Source organism: Aotus nancymaae, unplaced genomic scaffold (assembly GCF_030222135.1).
Source record: "Aotus nancymaae isolate 86718 unplaced genomic scaffold, 86718_ANA_hifiasm-v0.15.2.pri h1tg000010l, whole genome shotgun sequence".
Lineage (NCBI taxonomy): Eukaryota > Metazoa > Chordata > Mammalia > Primates > Aotidae > Aotus > Aotus nancymaae.
The window spans coordinates 68463499-68483778 of NW_026988421.1; the positions used below are offsets into that span (position 1 = coordinate 68463499).

At 39.1% G+C, this 20280-nt stretch overlaps 1 protein-coding gene across 21 annotated transcripts in view; it reads right to left on the minus strand.

Moving 5' to 3' along the window:
- Window positions 1-20280, minus strand: part of KCNMA1 (potassium calcium-activated channel subfamily M alpha 1) — a 761855-nt gene that overhangs the window by 16390 nt on the left and 725185 nt on the right. For all 21 annotated transcript variants that reach the window (XM_064374369.1, XM_064374367.1, XM_064374368.1 and 18 more), the window contains 2 exons: window positions 18639-18769; window positions 1845-2039 (listed from right to left, as the gene is read on the minus strand). In XM_064374369.1, the coding sequence (XP_064230439.1) occupies window positions 1845-2039; window positions 18639-18769 (326 nt within the window). The remainder of the gene's footprint in view (window positions 1-1844; window positions 2040-18638; window positions 18770-20280) is intronic.

Below are 20280 nucleotides of genomic sequence, written 5' to 3' on the forward strand. Positions count from 1 at the left end.
AAGGGTCTTTTCATCAAAGCTTGTCTTGCTGTCTCCCGAGCTGGAGAGTCCACGTGCCAAGGGATGACAGTGAAAGAAGTCAACATGGTTAATGGCCTACATGGGTGATTTTTAGGAATCGGGTAACGATGGGGTTTCCCTCTGGTGTCTCTCCAGTTTTCCACCTGTAGCAATGGGGTTTGAAAACTCTAAGGAGATTATGCTTCTCCCTCACTTTAAGTGAAGGTGTAAAGCTTGACGGTCTCAGATGTATGCTCAGCTGAGGAGACGAACCCTTTTCTGCAAAATGGTGATTATGTTCAGCTCCTGCTTAGCCGTAACTGCTGTGATAGGATCGTGTTGTCAAAACTGCCTGAGTGATAATGAAAACCACTGCAAAGAGGAGGACCCCACCAGGTCCTATGGTGACAGACTCTTTCAGGTAAGGACCGTGTGAAAAGCATAATTTACAGACCTCAGAGATGGCAAGGGTGGAAGAGAACGTGTTTCCCTAGGAGCCAGGGGTCTGCAGGCTGAATAACTGGGATTCGCAGTTCTAATCAGTTCACAGCCACCTTCCCAGGGACTGGGGCCTGATGCATAAAGTGAAAGCAAATGCATCCACTTGGAAATGCTGGCTTCAGCCGCCAGGTGGCTTCAGGTAGATGTTACCTGTATTATATGAAGGGCACTGGGCACAGTGGGACGGCTTCACTGGGAATAGAATGACTGTCTTTGTCCTTCCAATTGTTGGAATTCTCACATGGGCCTCAGATTAGAGAACAAAGACGGGGCCAAATCTTACCATTATCTAAAGTCTTTATCCTAATCAAGTGGATCAATAAGCAAATGATAGGTATAAAGAACCACGAGCTATGAAAATTCCCTTTCAAAAAAAGCCTAGTCTAACATAGGTTGCAGTCCATGATCGAACTAAAAAATGGGGCAAGTACACATCAGTGTTTCAGAAAAAAACAGAGACAGACCCTTTCCTTGGCTCCTTTTCCACTATTTAGTCTTTCTGGGCAACACTATCATTTGTGCAACAGATTTATCGGTTTCTATGACTTATGGCTGCACCTCTTGAATGCATCTGCGGGGTTGGGCTGGGAGTAAGGGCAAAGACTGCACACTTCTGTCACAGTGCCTACACCAGGCAGGTGCATGAAATCAGAAGGGAGATGCTGGTCACTTCTGTCACAGGGAGGGCCTGAGGGAACGTGACTTACAATCTCCAATCTCAGAAATTATAAGGTCTAGGTTTTGAATTACAGGCATTAAAGTATCCACATGAGATTCTATTTGACTGGTGGTTCTGGATACACCTGACTACTGACTACCCTGGTGCTTTGAAAACCACCAGTTCCTGGGTCATACTCACATATAAAAACTAAGAAACCTGCAGGCTGAGGCTGACCACTTCCATGTGTTATTAATGTATAGTTGGGTTGTGTAGCCCTAAGCTATGCTAAGAGCCTGTGGAAATAGTTCCCAACCTTGGCTGCATGCTGGCATCACCTTGTGCAGATGATATGTGAAGAAAATGCCAAGGAGTGAGAAAGCCCACAGGCTCTGAAGCCAGGATACCTTCCTGCAAATTCCCGATAGGTCCAGTCCTCATTCTCTCTGGGCCTCAGTTGACTTAGAAGTTGTGATACTAGAACTTTATATCAAAGAGTTGCCATGAAGATTAAAATGAATGACTATGCATAGAGCAAAGAGTAAACCATAAATATTACCTCTTCTAGTTATCTACAATAGGAAGGAGAAAAGACAGATGCCTAGATTGTCACATCTGACACCACGTTCTTTGTGATCAAGCTTTTCCCAAACAAACTCAGGTGACCTCGGTGCTGTGGACTCACCCCTAAATCCGCAAATGGCCCATCAAGCAGAGCTAACTGGGCCACACGGCAGCGGTCCCTATTGGCCAGTGTCTGCGGGGTGCTGTAGCCACCTCGAAGGGCATTCTCCTCAGCAATCAGAGCCTCTAGCTCCGGTGTGGCTCCTCCGGTCACTAGGGTCCGTATCAGGGTGAGGATATTGTCATTGAAGTATGTCTGCAGAAAGAGAGAAAGTGGGGAAAATGTCTTTTAAGCAAACACCCTAAAGTCATGACAGCCGACATCCAAATTACAACTTTTCTTGGTATCTCCTGTTTAAAGTTCTGGCCTGTCTCTTCAAATAATTTTATGTGGGAAGTGAAAAGACAGCAGCCTCCAATTATTCCATTATTTTCTCTCTTGCTTGGCTCTGCCATGAGAGCCTGACTTTGAAAAACCAGTTGAGGGGATTTTTATTAAAGGACTCAAATCTGAATAATGAGTATTTACCATAATTGGTGTTAGTTGGGATACAAATATTGCCTCCCCATCCTCAAGTCTACACGTCTACTATGAGACTCTGGACACATGTAAGAAAATGCTGCTAAATGCCCCACCTGCTAACCCAAGCAGCATTGTCTGTGAGGCCCTGTCACCCACGTGCCAGGAAGCTTCCTCCCCATGACAATGGCAAAACCTTTCATTAATGCCACACGCTCAACAATTTATCGCATGCGTTGATAACTGTCTAACCCAGAATTCTCAATCAATTAAACATGCCAGATAAATTTATGACAAGGTGAATGCCCTGGTTAAGTGTCCTTTGGCTTTTGTTTTCTAAAATAACCTCAGTAGTCTGAGGCAAATATCACTTATTAAAGAAGTTTTCCTCTAAGTGTACATTTGTGTCACATCTGAAACATAACAGATCTGTCAGGAACAAAACAATGGGAGTTTAAAAAAAATTAATAGGATGTCAAATAAAGGAGCTTTAAAAGGCATTTGTCACCAGCCTAATTTGAGAAATTCTCAGGTAAGGGTGTGCATTCTATTTTCCTATGTAAGTAGAAATCAAGCAGGTTAAAAAATTCAAATCAAAGTTTGCCTGAGGCTTTTGAAGATGTACTTTGGAAAGAGGTAAGGAACAGTAGCTTCTTTGAGAGTTTACCTGGCAAGGCACAATACGGAACAAACCAAGTAAGGGTGAGCTCAGGTTCTCATCCCAGCTTTCCTAACTAGTTCTATATCTTGGAGACATAGAACTTTTATTTTTCTCATCTGTAAAATAAGCATGGGTCATTAAGACCAAATTTATATTCAAAGAATTCCATGAGGACTTCTGAATTAAGATGACAGTTATTGAATTCACATTCCTCATTGAAATACTTACAAAAACACCTAATGTGATACAAAATTCCAACTGCAAAAGAAACTACGAATGTTGTCCATAGCCTGCCAGACTCTAAGGGAAATTTATGTTCAGAGTGAATATTTGCCTTGAGGCACAGAAGCAGAAAAAGGATACTTAAACTAGGTTAGATTGCTGGAGAGATTACAGGATCCAGGAACCCAGAGTAGGGCTAAAGGTTTAATGCTGACTTCACCTCTCAGAAGCTGTGTGACCTTGTAAAGTTGTTTAACATTTTTGTGCCTCTGTTTCATGATCTGTAAAATGTAATAATACAGTGCTGTGGGGCTCTATTCCCTACCTATGAAGCACTTAGAAACATGCTTAGTGCACAGAAAGCACTGATAAACAGTTTGGCCTTATATCAGAGACATGAGGCCTTTGCCAATGAGAGGAACGGTGAGCCCCATTCCCAACCTTCCTTTGAACTTTTAAGCTTTTTTTTTTTTGAGGGACGAGGAACTCAGGGTTTTAAAAGCCAAACAAGGGATTTTAAACTTGATGTGGTAGAAAATAGGAAGTCAGCCAAGTGTGGTGGTACACACCTGAAATCCCAGAACTTTGGGAGGCCAAGGTGGGTGGATTACTTGAGGTCAGGAGTTTGGGACCAGGCTGGCCAACATGGTGAAACCTAGTCTGTACTAAAAATACAAAACTTAGCTGGGCATGGTGGCGGGCACCTACAATTCCAGATCCTCAGGAGGCTGAGACAGAAGAATTGATTGAACCTGGGTGGCAGAGGTTGCAGTGAGCTGAGATCATGCCACTGCACCCAAGCCTGGGTGACAGAGTGAGATTCTGTCTCAGAAAAATAATGAATAAAATACTTAGAAATAAATATACCCAAGGAGGAATAAGACTGGCATACTGAAAACTACAAAACATTACTGAAAGAAATTAAAGAAGACCTAAATAAATGGAAAGACATCCCATGTTCATGGATTGGAAGATTTGATTTATTAAGATGGAATACTACCCCAATTTTCAGATTTTGTGTAATACCTATCAAAATCACAAAGTCCATGTTTTGATAAAAATGGAAAATTGACTCTAAAATTGCAACAGACTCAAAATAGCCAAAGGAATCTTACAGTCTTATAAAAGAAAGACAAAGATGGAAGTTTCAAACTTCCTGGTTTCAAAACATACTATAAGACTACAGTAATCAAGATAGATAGTCATGGCAATAGCATAGACATATAGACCAATGGAAAAGAATTTAAAATCCAGAAATAAACTCATTCAGTTATGGTCAATTAATTTTCAGTGAAGGTGCCAAGACCATTCAATGGAGAAATAATATAGTCTCTTAAACAAATGGCATAGCAACAACTGGGTATCCACATGCAGAAGAATAAAGTGGGACCTATACCTCATACCATATGCAAAAATTAACTCAAAGGAGGTCAAAGATCTAAATGTAAAAGTTAAAACTGAAAAATGCTTAGAAAAAAATATAGGAGTAAATCTTTATGAACTTTGATTTGGCAATAGTTTGTTAGACATGATACAAAAAGCATAAACTACAAAAAGAACAAAAATATTGAACTTCACAAAAATTCTAAAAATGTTTGTGCTTTGAAGGACACTATCCAAAAAGTGAAAAAAAAAAACCTACAAAATGAGAGAACATGTTTGAAAATCATATATCTGATAAGGGTCTAGTATTCAGTATTAAAAAGGCTTTTAAAATTCAACAAAAAAGATAACCCAATTTTTAAATGAGCAAATGACTTAAACATTTCTCCAAAAAGATATAAAAATGGTTAATAAACTTATGCGAAGAGGTTCAACAGCACTAGTAATCAGAGAAATGCAAATCGAAACCACAATGAGATATCATTTTACACCTACTACAATAGCTGTAATTAAAAAGACAGATGATGATAACAAGAATTGCTGAGAATAAGGAGAAACTGGAACTCTCACACAGTGCTGGTGGAAGTGTAAAGATGTAAAGTGGTGAAGTCACTTGGAAAACAGCTAGGCAGTTTGTAATAATGATTAGATTAGTGGTGGCTTAGGGCTGGTGGGGTGGTGGGTAGAGTTGTAGGAGAGGGGAGTATAGCTAAAATACAAAGTTACTTTTTGATGTCATGAAAATGTTCCAAAATTGACTGTGGTGATGGCTATATGTGTCCGTGAATATGCTATAAAAAAAACCCCACTGAATCATACACTTTAAATGGATGAGTTGCATGGTATGTTAGTTGTGTCTCATATTTTAAAAAGAAATAGTTAAAAGATAACTAAATTTGCAATGGCCAACGTTTAATCTAAGAAGCCATAGTATTAGAACTGAAAATCACACACACACATACACACACACACACACATACACACACACACACACACAGAATTAGTGATACGGAAGTAAAACTAGGAAGTTCTAAGCTAAACAGAGAAAGGTATACCGATTTTTGTTTGTTTAATAAGAATGCTTGTCGATATTGAGAAAAATACAACAGAGGTCAAGTGATAAATAGTAAGTATTCACAAATCAAAGTTGTAAACAACTTAGTCTAAAATGAGGCTAGCCTGAAGCTTCTCTAGAAAGTATAAGAGGAATAGCAGAGGAATTTTGACAGGATACATTTGTTCCAAGAATTCTACATACAGCTAAATCGCCAATAATTTGTGAAGGCAATTGAAATATTTTTTGACTCTTTGCATACATAACAGCTTATTGATAATTTTTTTAATTACTCAGAAACAAAAATTAGCTTCCTTAAAGATAATTTTAAACTTTCATTAACTAAAATATGAGCAAATTTGGTTTACTGGTAAAATATATTTAAAACAGAATTGTAAAAGATTGTTGTATATATTGTTACGAAATGGAATGCAAATTATGAAATGGAATGCAAATGTCAAAACTGATTATTAAAAAATACATGACAAAAACTAGCTATTAATATAGTACTGCTGAAATTATGCTTTAAAGTCAGAAATACAAGATGAGATAGAGATGATGATGGAACCAAAGGCATGGAAATTGCCTGATCTTATACAAAGAGGAATCAAGAGATACTAAATTTTTCTAGACAATAATACTTAGAAAATACATCTATAGAATGGCTGGTAACAACTAACTAGAGTTAAAAATAGAATGGAAAGTTTACACTAGAGAAATAAGCATACAAAATGTCCATATACTGAAAGATGGATTATAAAAGACATAATTATGATACAAGCATGTAAAAACATATTGCAAGACTATAGCATCTTATGTTATAAAACTAAATATAAATGAGCTAAATGATTCTATAAAATGGCAAAGGCTCTTAGACTTGCTCAAATGCCAAAATCAAAATCAAACTCTGATATCTTTATAAGTGACCAAGGGAAGAAAAAAAAGTATATTTCAAAGAAAAATTTTAAACTATTAAATTAGATAAGTTAATTTTATATTCATAGTTAACATTCCAACAAAGCTATAACTTTTTATAGGTAAAATATTATAACAAATATAGAAAGCAACACTAATTAGAATTATACGAAAATACATTTGGACTGAGGGTAATATGTGGAACATTCCCATTATCACTGTTTTTAGCTTTTACACGTCAAATACATTAAAATATAAGAAAATTGAGGATATAATCTAAACTTTGTAACAGCAATTAAAAAAAAAAAAAGATCAATGGCCAAAACCATCAAATCTAAATACACATAACAAAGTATAAGCTGCATAACCTACATTTAAAAAATTAAATACAATGTAATAGAGGCAAAAGTAAATATCCCAGAACTTCAAAACAAATTGTTAAGTATCCTATAACTGCTAGATCAAGATGAAAATCAAACTTATAATATCAAATATTTAAAAATTAAAGAATATTTGAGAAGGCCATATAAAAATATCATGGCTTGAGGCCAAAGCTATAGAGACAAATTCAGAGCCTTTAATGCTGTTATTAAATACAACAGAATTATAATAAGTAAAATTAAGTATTCAAAGAATCATTTTTTTAAAAAAAGCAGGATAAAATAATAAAGCAACAGTTAATGAAATAGCAAGAGGATATTCTGTGAATTGACAAATTCAAGAAATAATTCCTTAAAAGAATAAAAAAACCTATGACAAATATAACTGAGAAAACACAAATAAAGTTAGAAATAAGGAGAATAAAATGTCAGCTACATAAGAGAATTAACACTACTATTCCAGATACTCTCTTTAATATCAATCGCTGGACATGAATAAAAATAGCTATTGTTTTTAAGCAAAAAGCAAAGTAGTAATTATCTATGAAGAGACAGAGGAGAGTATTAGGGAAAAAAGGAAAAGTCCATGTTCCTTAACATGTAAATGGGCCATTTACTATCATTTCTTTCTAGTAAAATTGTTGTTTGACATCTGCCTAATTATAGATTTCAATTAGACTTTTTTAAACTTGATCAAATTATGCTAAATTGTCTCTGGAAAGCATCGTACAAAAATTGTCCTCTCAGGTAGTATAGTAAATTTTAAAGACTTCCTAACCAAATATTGTAGACAATTTGAAAAATTGGAAGATCAACCAGAATGGATTTATAAAAAACATAGCTTAGTAGTTATCAGACTTTAATACAGGAGTTGGCAAATCGGCCTCTTGGGCCAAATCTTGTTCTGTCATCCATTATTTTTTTAAATAAGGTTTTGTTGGGACCCAGCATGTCCATTTGTTTATGTATTGTCTAGGGCTGCTTTGGTGCTAAGAAACTCAGACTTGAGTAGTTGTGACAAAGACTATGTGGCCCTCAAAGGCTGAATATATTTACCATCTGGCTCTTTACAAGAAGTTTGCTGAACCGTTCCTTAGTATGATAAGGAAAGCATCACATACCATGGGAAAAGGATTTTACTCAATGAATGATTTGGGGTAAACTGACTCTCTGATAAAAATTTTTCAACAATATGATAATGATTAAGCAATGATTCCTTGACATGACTCACATAGTACAGACATGAATATCATGCTTTCAGATAATATTTAATGGCATGGTAATAATTATATAATATAAAAATGTTTTTTAAAAGTAGAATCCCCAAAAACCTTGATTCACAATTCATGTCAAAAAAATGCATACCTGCAAAACTATTGGATAGGGCAAGTAACTCTTCGTGTATTAAAAATTTAATTTTAAGAATACCCACTTTTAAATATTGAACCTTTATGGTACTGTGTTTTAAGATTTAATATTATTTTTAATTGGCTTTTTTGTACTAATGATTCCTTTTAATGTTTTCAATTATCAAATGTTTATAAAATATAGAGATCATTTTTATTATTAAACTTTATAATATACACTGTTTCATAACATAACAAATCATGCACTTATTACTTTTTTTTTTTTAGACAGTCTTGTTCTATCGCCAGGCACCAGGCTGGAGTGCAGTGGTGCAAGCTCACCTCACTGCAACCTTCGCCTCCTGGGTTCAAGCAATGCTCCTGCCTCAGCCTCCCAAGTAGGTGGAACTACAGGCATGCGCCACCATGCCCAGCTGATTTTTGTATTTTTTGGTAGAGACAGGGTTTCACCATGTTGGCCAGGATGGTCTCGATCTCTTGACCTCGTGATCTGCCCACCTCGGCCTCCCAAAGTGCTGGGATTACAGGCGTGAGCCACTGCGCCTGGCCATACTTATTACTTTTTAAATTGCAATTTTTTAAATATAATACTTCAACGTTTAATGGAAAACTATCGAAAAAATGATATCCTGTTTATTATGGTCACTCATTTTTATTTCTACTATGAAGTGTTATGAAAAGTACATAATGATCTGATTTGGCGAATTCCAGAGGGGAAAATAATAAATAATGCATACCTGAACTGATAGACATATTTATGTGAAAGTAACTGTAAGTAATACACAACAATTCTACTTAGTAGTTAACTCTTGGTGATGGAATTTTGGTGTTTTTTCCTGTAATTTTATTTTATATATTTTCTACTGTGAAAATATATTTATTTTAAATTTCTGTAAAAAAGAAAGTAAATGTTACAAAATAGTTAAAGGCAAAAAATGTAGCCACAGACAACTTCATAAAAATCTAGCAAAATGTTTAATCTCAAGATGCTTGATAGTTCTCATGTTCAGCATGTACTTTTTAAGCATAAAAACTATGAATTCACAATATAAAATATGCATTACATCATTGCATACAAATTAAAATCTGATATACTTCAAAACTATCATAAACACAATTAAAGGAAAAATGACAATCTGCATTTGTCATAGTGCATGAGATGGCACTTACACAGTAATAATGAGAGTGTGGATTGGTAAAATCGTTTCTTGGAGATTTCATGACAATATGTATAAAGAACTTTGAAAATGTCCATATTTGTTAAAAACTCAGTATGTTTGCCTCAATGCAATAAGTTGCTACTTGTTCAAAGATTTATGAACAATAATTTTTATTACAGTGTTAATTATTACTATAACAAAATTTTAAAAAATCTAAATAGCCAACAATTTGGTGATAGTTAAATAGATTCTGGAACATTCATAGAATGGAGTTTCATAAAGTCCTATGGAGGCTCTGCAAATCATAACACCTAAGAATATAAAAAAATACTCTGGATAAAGTATTAACTGAAAATGAAAAAAAAAAAACAACCTATAAAATGGGATAATTCTGTATTTATCTATCTATTTAGAAGGAAATACATAAAAAATATTAACCATGCTTATCCTTGGTGTTGGAAACATAGGTCATTTATATTTTCTTTTTTATATGTTTTCTTTTAACTTTTATATGTTTCTTCTTTACAAGTCTTCTTTTATATGTTTCTGTGCTTTCCACGTTTTCTTCAAGAAGCAGGAATAACTGTTCTAATGAAAACACAGTCAATGTTTTTTTAAACAAAGGACACTATAGGTTATCCATTGCAATGAGAAGTCTAGAAGCTCAACTTGGGAGGTTATTGTTTTGCCAGATCTGTGGGATTTGACCCTAACTTGGTCCCACTTCTGTGTTGAAATCCATTATGCTCAATTTTTTTTTTATCAGTCACTGACATTTATTGAGCACCTACTAATCCTTGGGCCTTGGTTTTGCCTGAAATTGTGTGCAAGTCAAAGAGTGCATCACTTTTAGAATTGCTCATCCACAGGTACAATTTCAAAGTCAGTCCCAGGGTTTCACATGTGCCTGAACAACTCTGGGACTGCTCACATCTCTGAGCTGGCACTGCATCCCAGATGGCTCTCCTTGATTTTTTCCTTGCAGGCATCCAGGAGCAGAGCTGTGGGGCAGCAGAATCTGGGATGACAGAGAAGAATGATGTATTTTTGCCAGCAGATGCTCTTGCTCCTGTTTTGATACCCCAATATTCAGATGCAGAGAAGGACTCAGCATTGCTGATGGGTGTACTCTGCACATGTATCTCTTTGGGATCTAAATAATTCTGTGGAAAGATAATGCCTTCCCGGGAAAAGGGTGTCAAGTCAGCCATATTGGAGGGTGCAAATTTTTTTACATGATGGGAGTGAGGGTTGGCGGAGGGCGCTTCACGGAGCATTCAGCAGTCTGCAATTAAGAGTCACTCCAAGGCTTTCTACAGAGGTGGTAGCTATTTCTGCATCATGGGGCAAACCAGGTATAGGACTTCAAATACCAATTACCAAAAGTGCTTCCTGTGGAGGAAGCCTCTCTACAACTCACCTGACCCAGAAGGCACATGTTTTTTTCTGGGTTAACATAAATGCTAGAATTGAAGAAATACAAAATTCTAAAGGCAGGATTGTAACATGTAAATGAGATCCTTTGCCTGCTAAGCTTTTGTCCTGCCAGACTTTTCTGTGCCTTACCATGATACCTGTGCTAGAAGCCTTCTGGGAAGCTCTTGTATAGAACCTCCAACTCTGGCAGGATTAGTCTTCAGGGATGTTTCAGGCAGAGACCTTCTCAATGGCTAACCCTGTGTCACATGGGCATTGGGGAGCATAAGAGAGCTGAGCTAGGGTCCTGTTCAGAGCCTGGGATCAGGCGACCTGTATAGTCTAAGGAATACGGGAGTCCCTCTTCCCACTGCCAAGGGCAAGGTTCCAAACCTGAGTGGCAAAGCCCTAAAACAACATGGCTTTCTGGTTATGAGTATAGACTTCCAAATCCAATTAGTGTGGCTTTTAATACCTGCTTTGCTATCCAATAGCCACAACAATGAGAAAGTTGCCTAACTTTTCTCTGCCTCAAATTCCTCATCCATATAACAGAGATGAAAAAACAAAACACAAAAAAACAATTTACAGACTAGTGTTAAATGAGAGTATGTGTGAAACTTCTGATAGAAAAAGCATACACAAAAAAATGGGAGTTTATAAAAAGAACCATCAACTAACAATGCAACCAATGTAGACAATTCCCTCTCCCCATGTTCTGATTCTAATCTCTGAGAGCTGGCTCAGAACACATGGGTGGTCCACTTGGCCTCTAAAAAAGTTTGATGATCCTCAGGTCCTATAAAAGAGACACTGAGGAAACCATCAAATGCCAGGGGAGGAACCCAGGCACGGCAACAGGGAACCCTGAGCCCACAGCGCCATCTAGCCCACTCTGCCCATGCCCCACTGCGCCTGCGTCTGCAACCCGCCAGAACATCGTCCTCTTTTTATTTTTTTAAAGTATAATTACCGGAGCTTATGTTTCACAGTTAATGCTGTCAAGCCTTTTAAACTAATTGGTCTTTTATAGAAAATTTAACTGAAAATTAACACATCTTTTAATAACATTGCCTTAACTTTAATGGCTCTCTGCCTTTCGTTTATAATTGCTCTAAAATTGTCATTTTCCATGTCATAGCTGCCATTTTTTATATTTGCTAGTTTTCATGGTGTAGATTTTTATTTTTAGTATTTTTCTTTCATGAGAGATGAAAATGATTGGATTTTTTTTTTTCCCTATCCCAGGGCTGCCTGGCCTGATGTGACAGCAATGGTCTGTTCTGAGTCTAGCAGGACATGTCACCATGTGGCCCATTGACACCACTGCTAGCTCCTCTGCCTCGGGACAGCCATGGGCCCTCTGTCTCCATGTGGACAGTCAAAATGGAGGCTCCTGAGTGGAGTGTAAGAAATAGGCTCATGGAGCAATAAATTATTTATGTACTTGAAATTACCTGGCACTAGGTTAGCTTGACTGATAGAGAACTCAGGCCTCTCCATAACACCAGGTTCAAGGGTTTGGCCCTTAGTGAAAGTACAGATAAGACAGTAAATCATGTGGACCCACATTCCAGATGGTCACACCCTCCAGTCTTACTAAGTTCATTTCTGGCAGAGGCCAGCTCTCTGATATGAAAGATGAGAACACTGAACCATATCTTCTGGGTACCCAGTGTTCATGAAAGAGAGAGAGAAAGAGACAGAGAGACAGCGAGGATAAGTACACACAAGTATATAGATATATATTTGTATATCTACATGATATATACCGAAAAGAATCTGCTTCTTTGTAATTACATGTGATCTTAAGAAATATGTATCTGCTCTGTGAAAGATTTTCATATGCCTTTGCTGTTCTCTGATTAGCCGAAAGTCATAAGGGATAACATCATTCCCATTTAACAGCTGGACCCAGCTGAGCCCCAGACACTAGAAAAGATGTGCAAGGGCTGCCAGTGAGCCAGGACCAGAAGCTACAAGTCCTAATTCAGGGCCCAGTTTCCCTCCTCCCAGTCACTGCCTTTGTTCTGAAAATATGAATGCACTGAACATGCAAACTCCTTTCCTGGGCATTGTGGTGCAGTGGGCAGAGCAAAGATACACTGAGCATAATTGGATCACGTTGAAATTTCTCTCTGGCTCCCGGGGGGATCCTGCAGCAGGGGTCTCTCCATAGGCTGCCATTCTCCATTGTTCCCCTACACTTTTCAGATGTACACTAGCAAAGGGAGCCTCTGCTTTTCCCTGCTCTTTCTCTTAACATTGTTAAAATATGCATTTTCTTTATTTTTCCAGATTAGGTAGGCCCTACAAACCTATAGCTTCATGAAATCTTACTTTCTATAAAAAATGACAACACTCCAAACTTGTGTGCATTGGAACTCACTAGCTCTTATAGTTGGGTTCCCCTTTTTCTCCTCAGAAGGGGGTGGCTCCTCACTGCTCCTTCAATAATGATGGTTCAGTGTGGTTGGTATCTGTTTAGAAAAGGTCCAAGGCTCAAGAAAAATGGACATCATGTGCACGATCTCCTAACTCAGAGGACAAGTGAATGGTCAGGAGGCCGAGGATGCTGTCTGACTGCAGACATTGTGATGCAGGCACATAAGATTAGAAGCAAAAGGCAGGAGGCTGGTAAGGGTGGGACAGTGGGATGAACCAAGCAGGGAAGGGACATGAATGAAACAGGCCTGGTGGAATGCAACAGAGGATAGTGTGGACTGTGGCTAAAGGAAGCAGCTCTCAGCTCAAGCCAATAGCTAGCTACTTTATGGGAATCTGGGACTCTGCCTTCTGACTCTAATCTAAAGAAGGCAGGAACCCAGATTGTATATAAAATCTTATAATTTTAAAATATTGGCAACAAATTCAATTTAAAAATAAAAACGAGAAATGCAGAAGTTGTCTGTGGGGTGGATGTAGTCTACAGCGTGCCATTTTGAGACTTCTATTTCTGAACTTTTATTAGAAACAAGATATCAAGCCAAGTACTATGCCAATATATTGTGCTATTTCTTCTTCCCAAATGAGTGCATGAAGATGGGCAAAAAATAATCAGGGGTTACACTTGGACAAAAAATATTTGTTGGACAAAAAATAAGCAGGGGTTCCACTTCAGAAATCACTTCAGGGCTCGCTGTCCTAGCCAGCATATCCAGAAACGGTGGCATTAGAAGGATGCTGGTGGTTTTCAGAAGAAGTTGCATCTTCTCACCAAGTCTGAACTGTCTCATCCCAGACTTAGAACTTGGCCAGATGTGGTCTATTGTACTCAGAACACTCAGTGTGGCCAGCAGCCTTGCCTTCGTGACTGCTCTCTCCTGTCTACCACATTCCAACCACAATGGCCTCCAACTGCTTCCTCTGACAAACCAAACCCAGCTTGTCACCACTTTACAGCTTTGGCCTTTGCGGTGTTCTCGCCTGGTTTTTCAATGGCAGCTTCAATGATACCTCCTAGGATAGTTTTACTCAGACCACTGAGGGTAAAACAGGTCTCCACACCCATTCAAGCTAGTTCATGCTCTTCAGATCGATTATCCTTATGCAACACTATTCGTTTATTCACTTACCTATTTACTCTTAACCCACTAGAATGAAAGTTTAAATAACATGAGGGCAAGGTCTTCATCTTTCTTTTTTAGGACTGAATCCCCAGCATGCGGAATCATGCCTGGCATCCAGTAAGTGCTCAGTAAATGTACTGATTATAAACACTATCAACAATAACTACATATAGAGCTTGTCATGTGCTAAGCACTGCTCTAATCCCTTTACAACCTTTACCCATTTACTCATCTCCACAACCCTGTGACATAGTACTATTATCAGACTCATTTTAAAGATGAGAAAACTGAGACACAGAGAGGTTAAGGTTACGCAGCCAGTAAATAGCAGTTCTGGAATCCAGATCCAAGCCATCTGGCTCTTGAGTCCAACGCCAGTGTTCACTTTCTAGGGTCCAAGTGGATGATCTTAAACTGGGGCTGGAGTTGGGAGGAAGTGACAGCTGGATGAAAAAGAAATCTGAATACTCATATGCGAGTTTCATCCCTAAAAACAGAGAAGATTCCTTTCATCTGGTGTGACTGTGTGCAGCAAGATGGAATCATTCTGAAAAATACATTTCTAAGTTGTAATCTTCTTAAAGACATATATCCATAAGCCCTAATTATTCCCTCTCATCCTGTGTTTCTGTTGTGCTGATTTGCGAGATAAAGCCACAGGGCCATGTCTGTAACATCCTGATCTGTTCCAGGAATGCCTGTGATGAATCAAAATATTATTCTTTTAACAAATGAAGCAGTAAGCAGCAGGAGTTGAGTTATGAAGGACAACATTCAGAGAATGTTTAGACACATGATTAAATGACAATTTGGGGAGGAGCGCTAGAAAAAGGAGATTGTCGACATCTGAAGAGATTTGTATGTGGAGGTTGTGATGTTGCTTGTGAGTGAATGCCTGTGATGGAAGTTTACCTCTGTCTCCTGCTGTTTGGAGGAGTCTCACTTTCTCAATTTATATTCCTGACAGCCCTTTTTGTTCCTTCTAGTTACTGCCTTGGCACTTGACTAATCTACTTTTTCATACATTAGGATTGCGGTAGAATGCAAAAAAATCACAGGTAACATTTTATCAAAATGTCTAGATCCAATTGGGTTTGTGGAATCAGATCCTATTCAAGATCTCCTTATGAAGCTTGTTCATCATAGACAATGAAAACAAGACCTGGAATAATTTGATCGGCATTTTGATTAATGACTTGAAAAGTCACTATCAGTGGTTTACTTAAATATGTCTCGCTTCAACACTTAAACCAGGAGTATTCATATTATTGTCCAAAAGATCAGATAGTGTGGCCAAAGTGCCTCACATAGTTCTGGGCCCTTAGTAACTGACACTGCTGATGATAAATACAACGACAGTTACCAGATTCTTAACACTCTTTTATCCCAGGTTAGAATGCAGAAGACATGCTGCTCTCATACTATTGCATCCAGATAGGCCTTAGCCCCACACTCTCCCAAACACTGTTTGCATTTCAAAGGAGATGGGAGATGGCTTGCTTAACAATTTTAAATCAATTCACTTTGAATTCTCCTTTGAATTTCCAAGAACTGACTACCTACTGATGATACAGATACTTGTGCAACTCAAATCCAGATGGGCCCCCACCTCCACCCATGGCTACCATATACCCCCTTGGCTGTGCTGAGAAGAAGTTCTCTGGTGCTCAAACCAATTTTATTCCCTGGAACCAGGGCTGGTTTCATGGGTGTTCAGCCTATGTAGTTGCACAGGGTCTGTACTCAAGACATGTCTCTGTTGTTTTATTTTATTTTATTTTTTGAGACAGGGTCTCACTCTATCACTCAGGCTGGAGTTCAGTGGTGCTATCTCAGTTCACTGCAACCTCCACCTCCCAGGCTCAAGTGATTCTCATGCCTCAGCCTCCCGAGTAGCTGGGATTACAGGGTGGGCATCACCACACCCAGCTAATTTTTTTGCATTTTTAGTCGATATGGGGTTTCACCATGTTGCCCAGGCTAGTCTCAAACTCCTGGGCTCAAGTGATCTGGCCACCTCAGCCTTCTAAAGTGCTGCGAATACCAGCATGAACCACCGCGCCCAGCCCCAAGTCTCTTTTATTTTAATACTCTGCTGTCACTACTTTGAAATTCTTAATAATTCATGAAAAATGACCTAGCAAATTATGTAGCCAGTCCTGCTAGAAACATACTGAATACCTGATATGTAGAAACATAAACAATTTTATAAATTTGGAATTTTTTAAATGTTATCAAAGTATTTTGTAGTTCTGAAAAAGCAAAGTTCCACTGTAAATAGTTTAACCAGCTCTTAGAACAGTCTTCTGAAATCTCTGTAATTAGCATCAGAACTAAAATAAAATTTCTAATGAGATGAATTACCAAAATCCATTTGAAACTTGATTTGCAGAAGATGAGGCCTATGACAGAGAATATGGTGTTCTTAGGAACACATCTTACAGCATCTATCATTCCTTCTGGCCTACTCGAGGAGTTTGCCCAAAAGGAGACAAACATCAATAGCAGAAAGAGAGGTTAGCTTTGGTATCATCAGGACATAAGAAAGATCACGAGCCCCAGAAAGCCAAGGGGGCCCTTCTCCAAAGACCATGATATTTCCTTGTTGGCTTAGAAAGCCATGGCATGGCATGAAGCCCAGTCAACCTTACTTCAGATGATTGTCATGTCATAATCATTTTTAAATCCGAAATTCTGATTTTTAAGTAAGATATGCTTGCAGTTAGACAATGTTCAGGCATACAGAATAACCCAAATTAGTCTTAAAAAGCTTTATGTTTTTTTCTTTCCTCAAATAGAGGTCCTCCTGGGATTAGCATTATTTAGTGAACAGATGAGAATGATGCACGATTAGCATATCCATTGTTTAGCACATTCAGGAGAATAACCTTAAGCACTTTAAGAAATATATGTGTGTAAAAACTCTCAGTTCTGTTTATGGTTTTAATGTGTTCAGAAAAGCTCTTTTTCATGGATTCTCCAAAGATCAGTTTTTGTTCAGCCTATGTCTGCATTTTCACAAATTGAGAATTTGAGAACTCCAAAATAAAGAGGCTTTTCTATATAATGAATAAAGATGCTCAGTGGGAAGACTTCATAATACCCAGGTTATAACTCATTCTAAATGTCTGCTTTTGCCTTTTGCAGTGAAAGATGGATCCATTAAGTTGGAACCTATTTTTTAATTATTTGTTTTTCGGTCGCAAAAGTGAAAAAACAAATGCCTGATTGTTAGATGCACATCAAGTTATAAAAGAAACCAAAGCTGTGTTTGATCCCTTGGCCAACCCATCAGCAGTTCTGAGACCTGCTGCTGATGGGTGCCCTCCTCTCTCTGCCACTAACTCTGTTCCTCCCTGCAGCAGATACCCAGCCAGGCCTTGCCCCCATGCCTGGTTCTCTCCCAAGGACTTCAGTCTCAGTGACAGGCCTGGAAGTCACCTTTGACCCACTGTCCTCTCCACCTTCTGTTCATGTCAATCTTTTCCCAAGTCCTATTAATTTTACTGCCCAATACCACTCCCCTGATCCCTACCAGCTCAGTCCTAGTCCAAGCCGTGACAACCTCTTACTCAGACCTCCTGCCACCATCTTGTACCTCTGAATCATCCTCCACACAATAGCCAAGGCAATTAAAACATGAACCTGATTGTGCCACTCTCCAACTAAAATCCTTCAGTGCTTCCTCTTCACTGTTAAGAAAAAGACCAAAACCATGTAAATGGGGTTCAAGGTCCTGCAGGTTGAACCTTGGCCATCCTCCTGCACCCTTGTCTCACCATGGACCAGCCTCACAGGGTTGCTTTGCCTTCTTTGAGAGCGTCAGGTCCCTGCCATCACCAGGTTTTGCATTTGCTCTCCCTTTTCAGAGAATGCTCTTCCCCCAAGATCTCCCCTTTATGACTCAAATCTTGGCATAAAATGCACTACTTCCTTGGAGAATCTTTCTAGGATTCCCAAGACCAGGCCAAGTGCTCACCCACATTTCCTCCCAGCCTGCCTGGCCTTCCTTGCACTTGAGGAATTTATAATCAAACATTTACTTGTGTGATGGTTTTATAATGTGGATCTCCCCTTCTAGAGTGTGAGCTTCCAGGACTCTTGCTCTCCACTGTGGCTCTAGTGCAGCCCAGGGCCTCAAAGGTTGAAGGTGCTCCATTGGCACATCCTCCACCCTTGAGTGAGGAGGAGGGAAAGGGATAACTCACCGCGCTCATGAGCGAGTCCAGGACACTGACGGCAAACGCTGTCCCACAGGCAAAGGGCTGCGTGAGGTACAGTTCTGTGTCGGGGTCATCATCATCGTCTTGGTCCAAAAACTGAACATTAGTATCGTTCACTAGAAAAAGCGTAAAATAAGAATTAGCTCTGAAGACCACACACAGGCAGCAAAGCCAGAGAAAGACCAGGCCACTGGTTTAGAAACACTGAAGTCACTGAGAAGGAAACAAAAGCATGGAAGAAGCTGTAGATGGATCTTTGGGTGAGGGGGGCAGTGGGACTCAATGGACTGTTCCTGTGTCACTGTTTAAGCGTCTGAGACCTGGAGAGCAATGAGTTCGAGCAGGCTTGCTCCACAGCAGGCCGCTGGAGGACCAGTAGACTGTGCTGGCCAGTCCTCTGGCATAGTTTTAGGACCATGACCCAAAAACACCTTCCAGTGTATTTTGGTAACCAAGTCCTTTGAGACATGGACATATTTCAATGATGAGCAGCCATGCTGGGATAATCATTTTAGCCACAAAGAAAAGAAAGCAGCTTATTGGGAGTAAAGAGCGCCGGAAGGGGAGCACAGCAAAGACAGAGAGCAAGGAATTCACCCGCAGGCATAACCCACAGCTTACCCATTGGGATTGGCCTGGGTAGTTCCCAGGGTCCCAGGCCCTGAATCTAGGTCCACACCCAACAGGCCCTGTTTAATACACAGGAAACCCCAGGTGGGACAGATGCCTGGCTGTCTTCTGCTGCTTGCTGACAAGGACTTGCTCTGACTTTTGAGTTGCATGGGGATGCCCACATTCTCCCTTTCCCCTTCTAAACAGCTCAGTCTTTAAGTGCTTGCATTCAAGCAGACGCAGGGTTAGATGCTGTATTTCATTTCCATCTGAGGATTCCTCAAGGACTCCTCCCGCACGCACGTGCAGACTGATTAGTTGTGTCACTCAGATGTCTTTAACTTATTAAAAATTAAATGACAAATTAATTTCCATTCCCATCTTGGCTTCGGAAATTATCAGTTTTGCAGAGCAAGTAATAGGAGAAAAGTCAGTGGGGGGATGGAACAAGAGGGGACTCACAGTTTCTGGAATAATTATTGGGCTTTTAGGAAGAGAACTGATGAGGTTTCCTTTCCCTGATTCCTTTCTAAATGTATCAGCAGCTAATTCTCTTTTCTAGAGTTATTGTTTTAATTTTTTAAGCAACTTTCTTGATAACTCTTCTTTTAAAAAAAAACTTTTGTTTATTGTATGAAGCAGAATAAATGATACTAGCATGAAAGGCTAGGCATGGAATTAGTATTTTTAAATGACACCATTTTGTTTCCCTAGACAAAGATTGTAATGGGGAAAATCTTTGCTCTGTTCTTCCAAAATTGGTCATATTTGGGCCCCCATTGTTTCAGCAGCAATTGAATTGTAGTCTGGTGGTGAAAGTCCAAAATCCAGGCTCTGACAACTGGGCTTCAGTCTAGCCACTGCTGCCAACTTCCTTGGGCAAAGCAATTTCATCATTCTACACCTTAATTTCTCTCTCTGTAAAATGGGGGAGTTATAGGAGCTCTCTCATGAAGCTGTCAGAAGGCTCATATGAACGGGATTGTGCCCAGTAAGCCTGGCCCAGCGCCTGGAT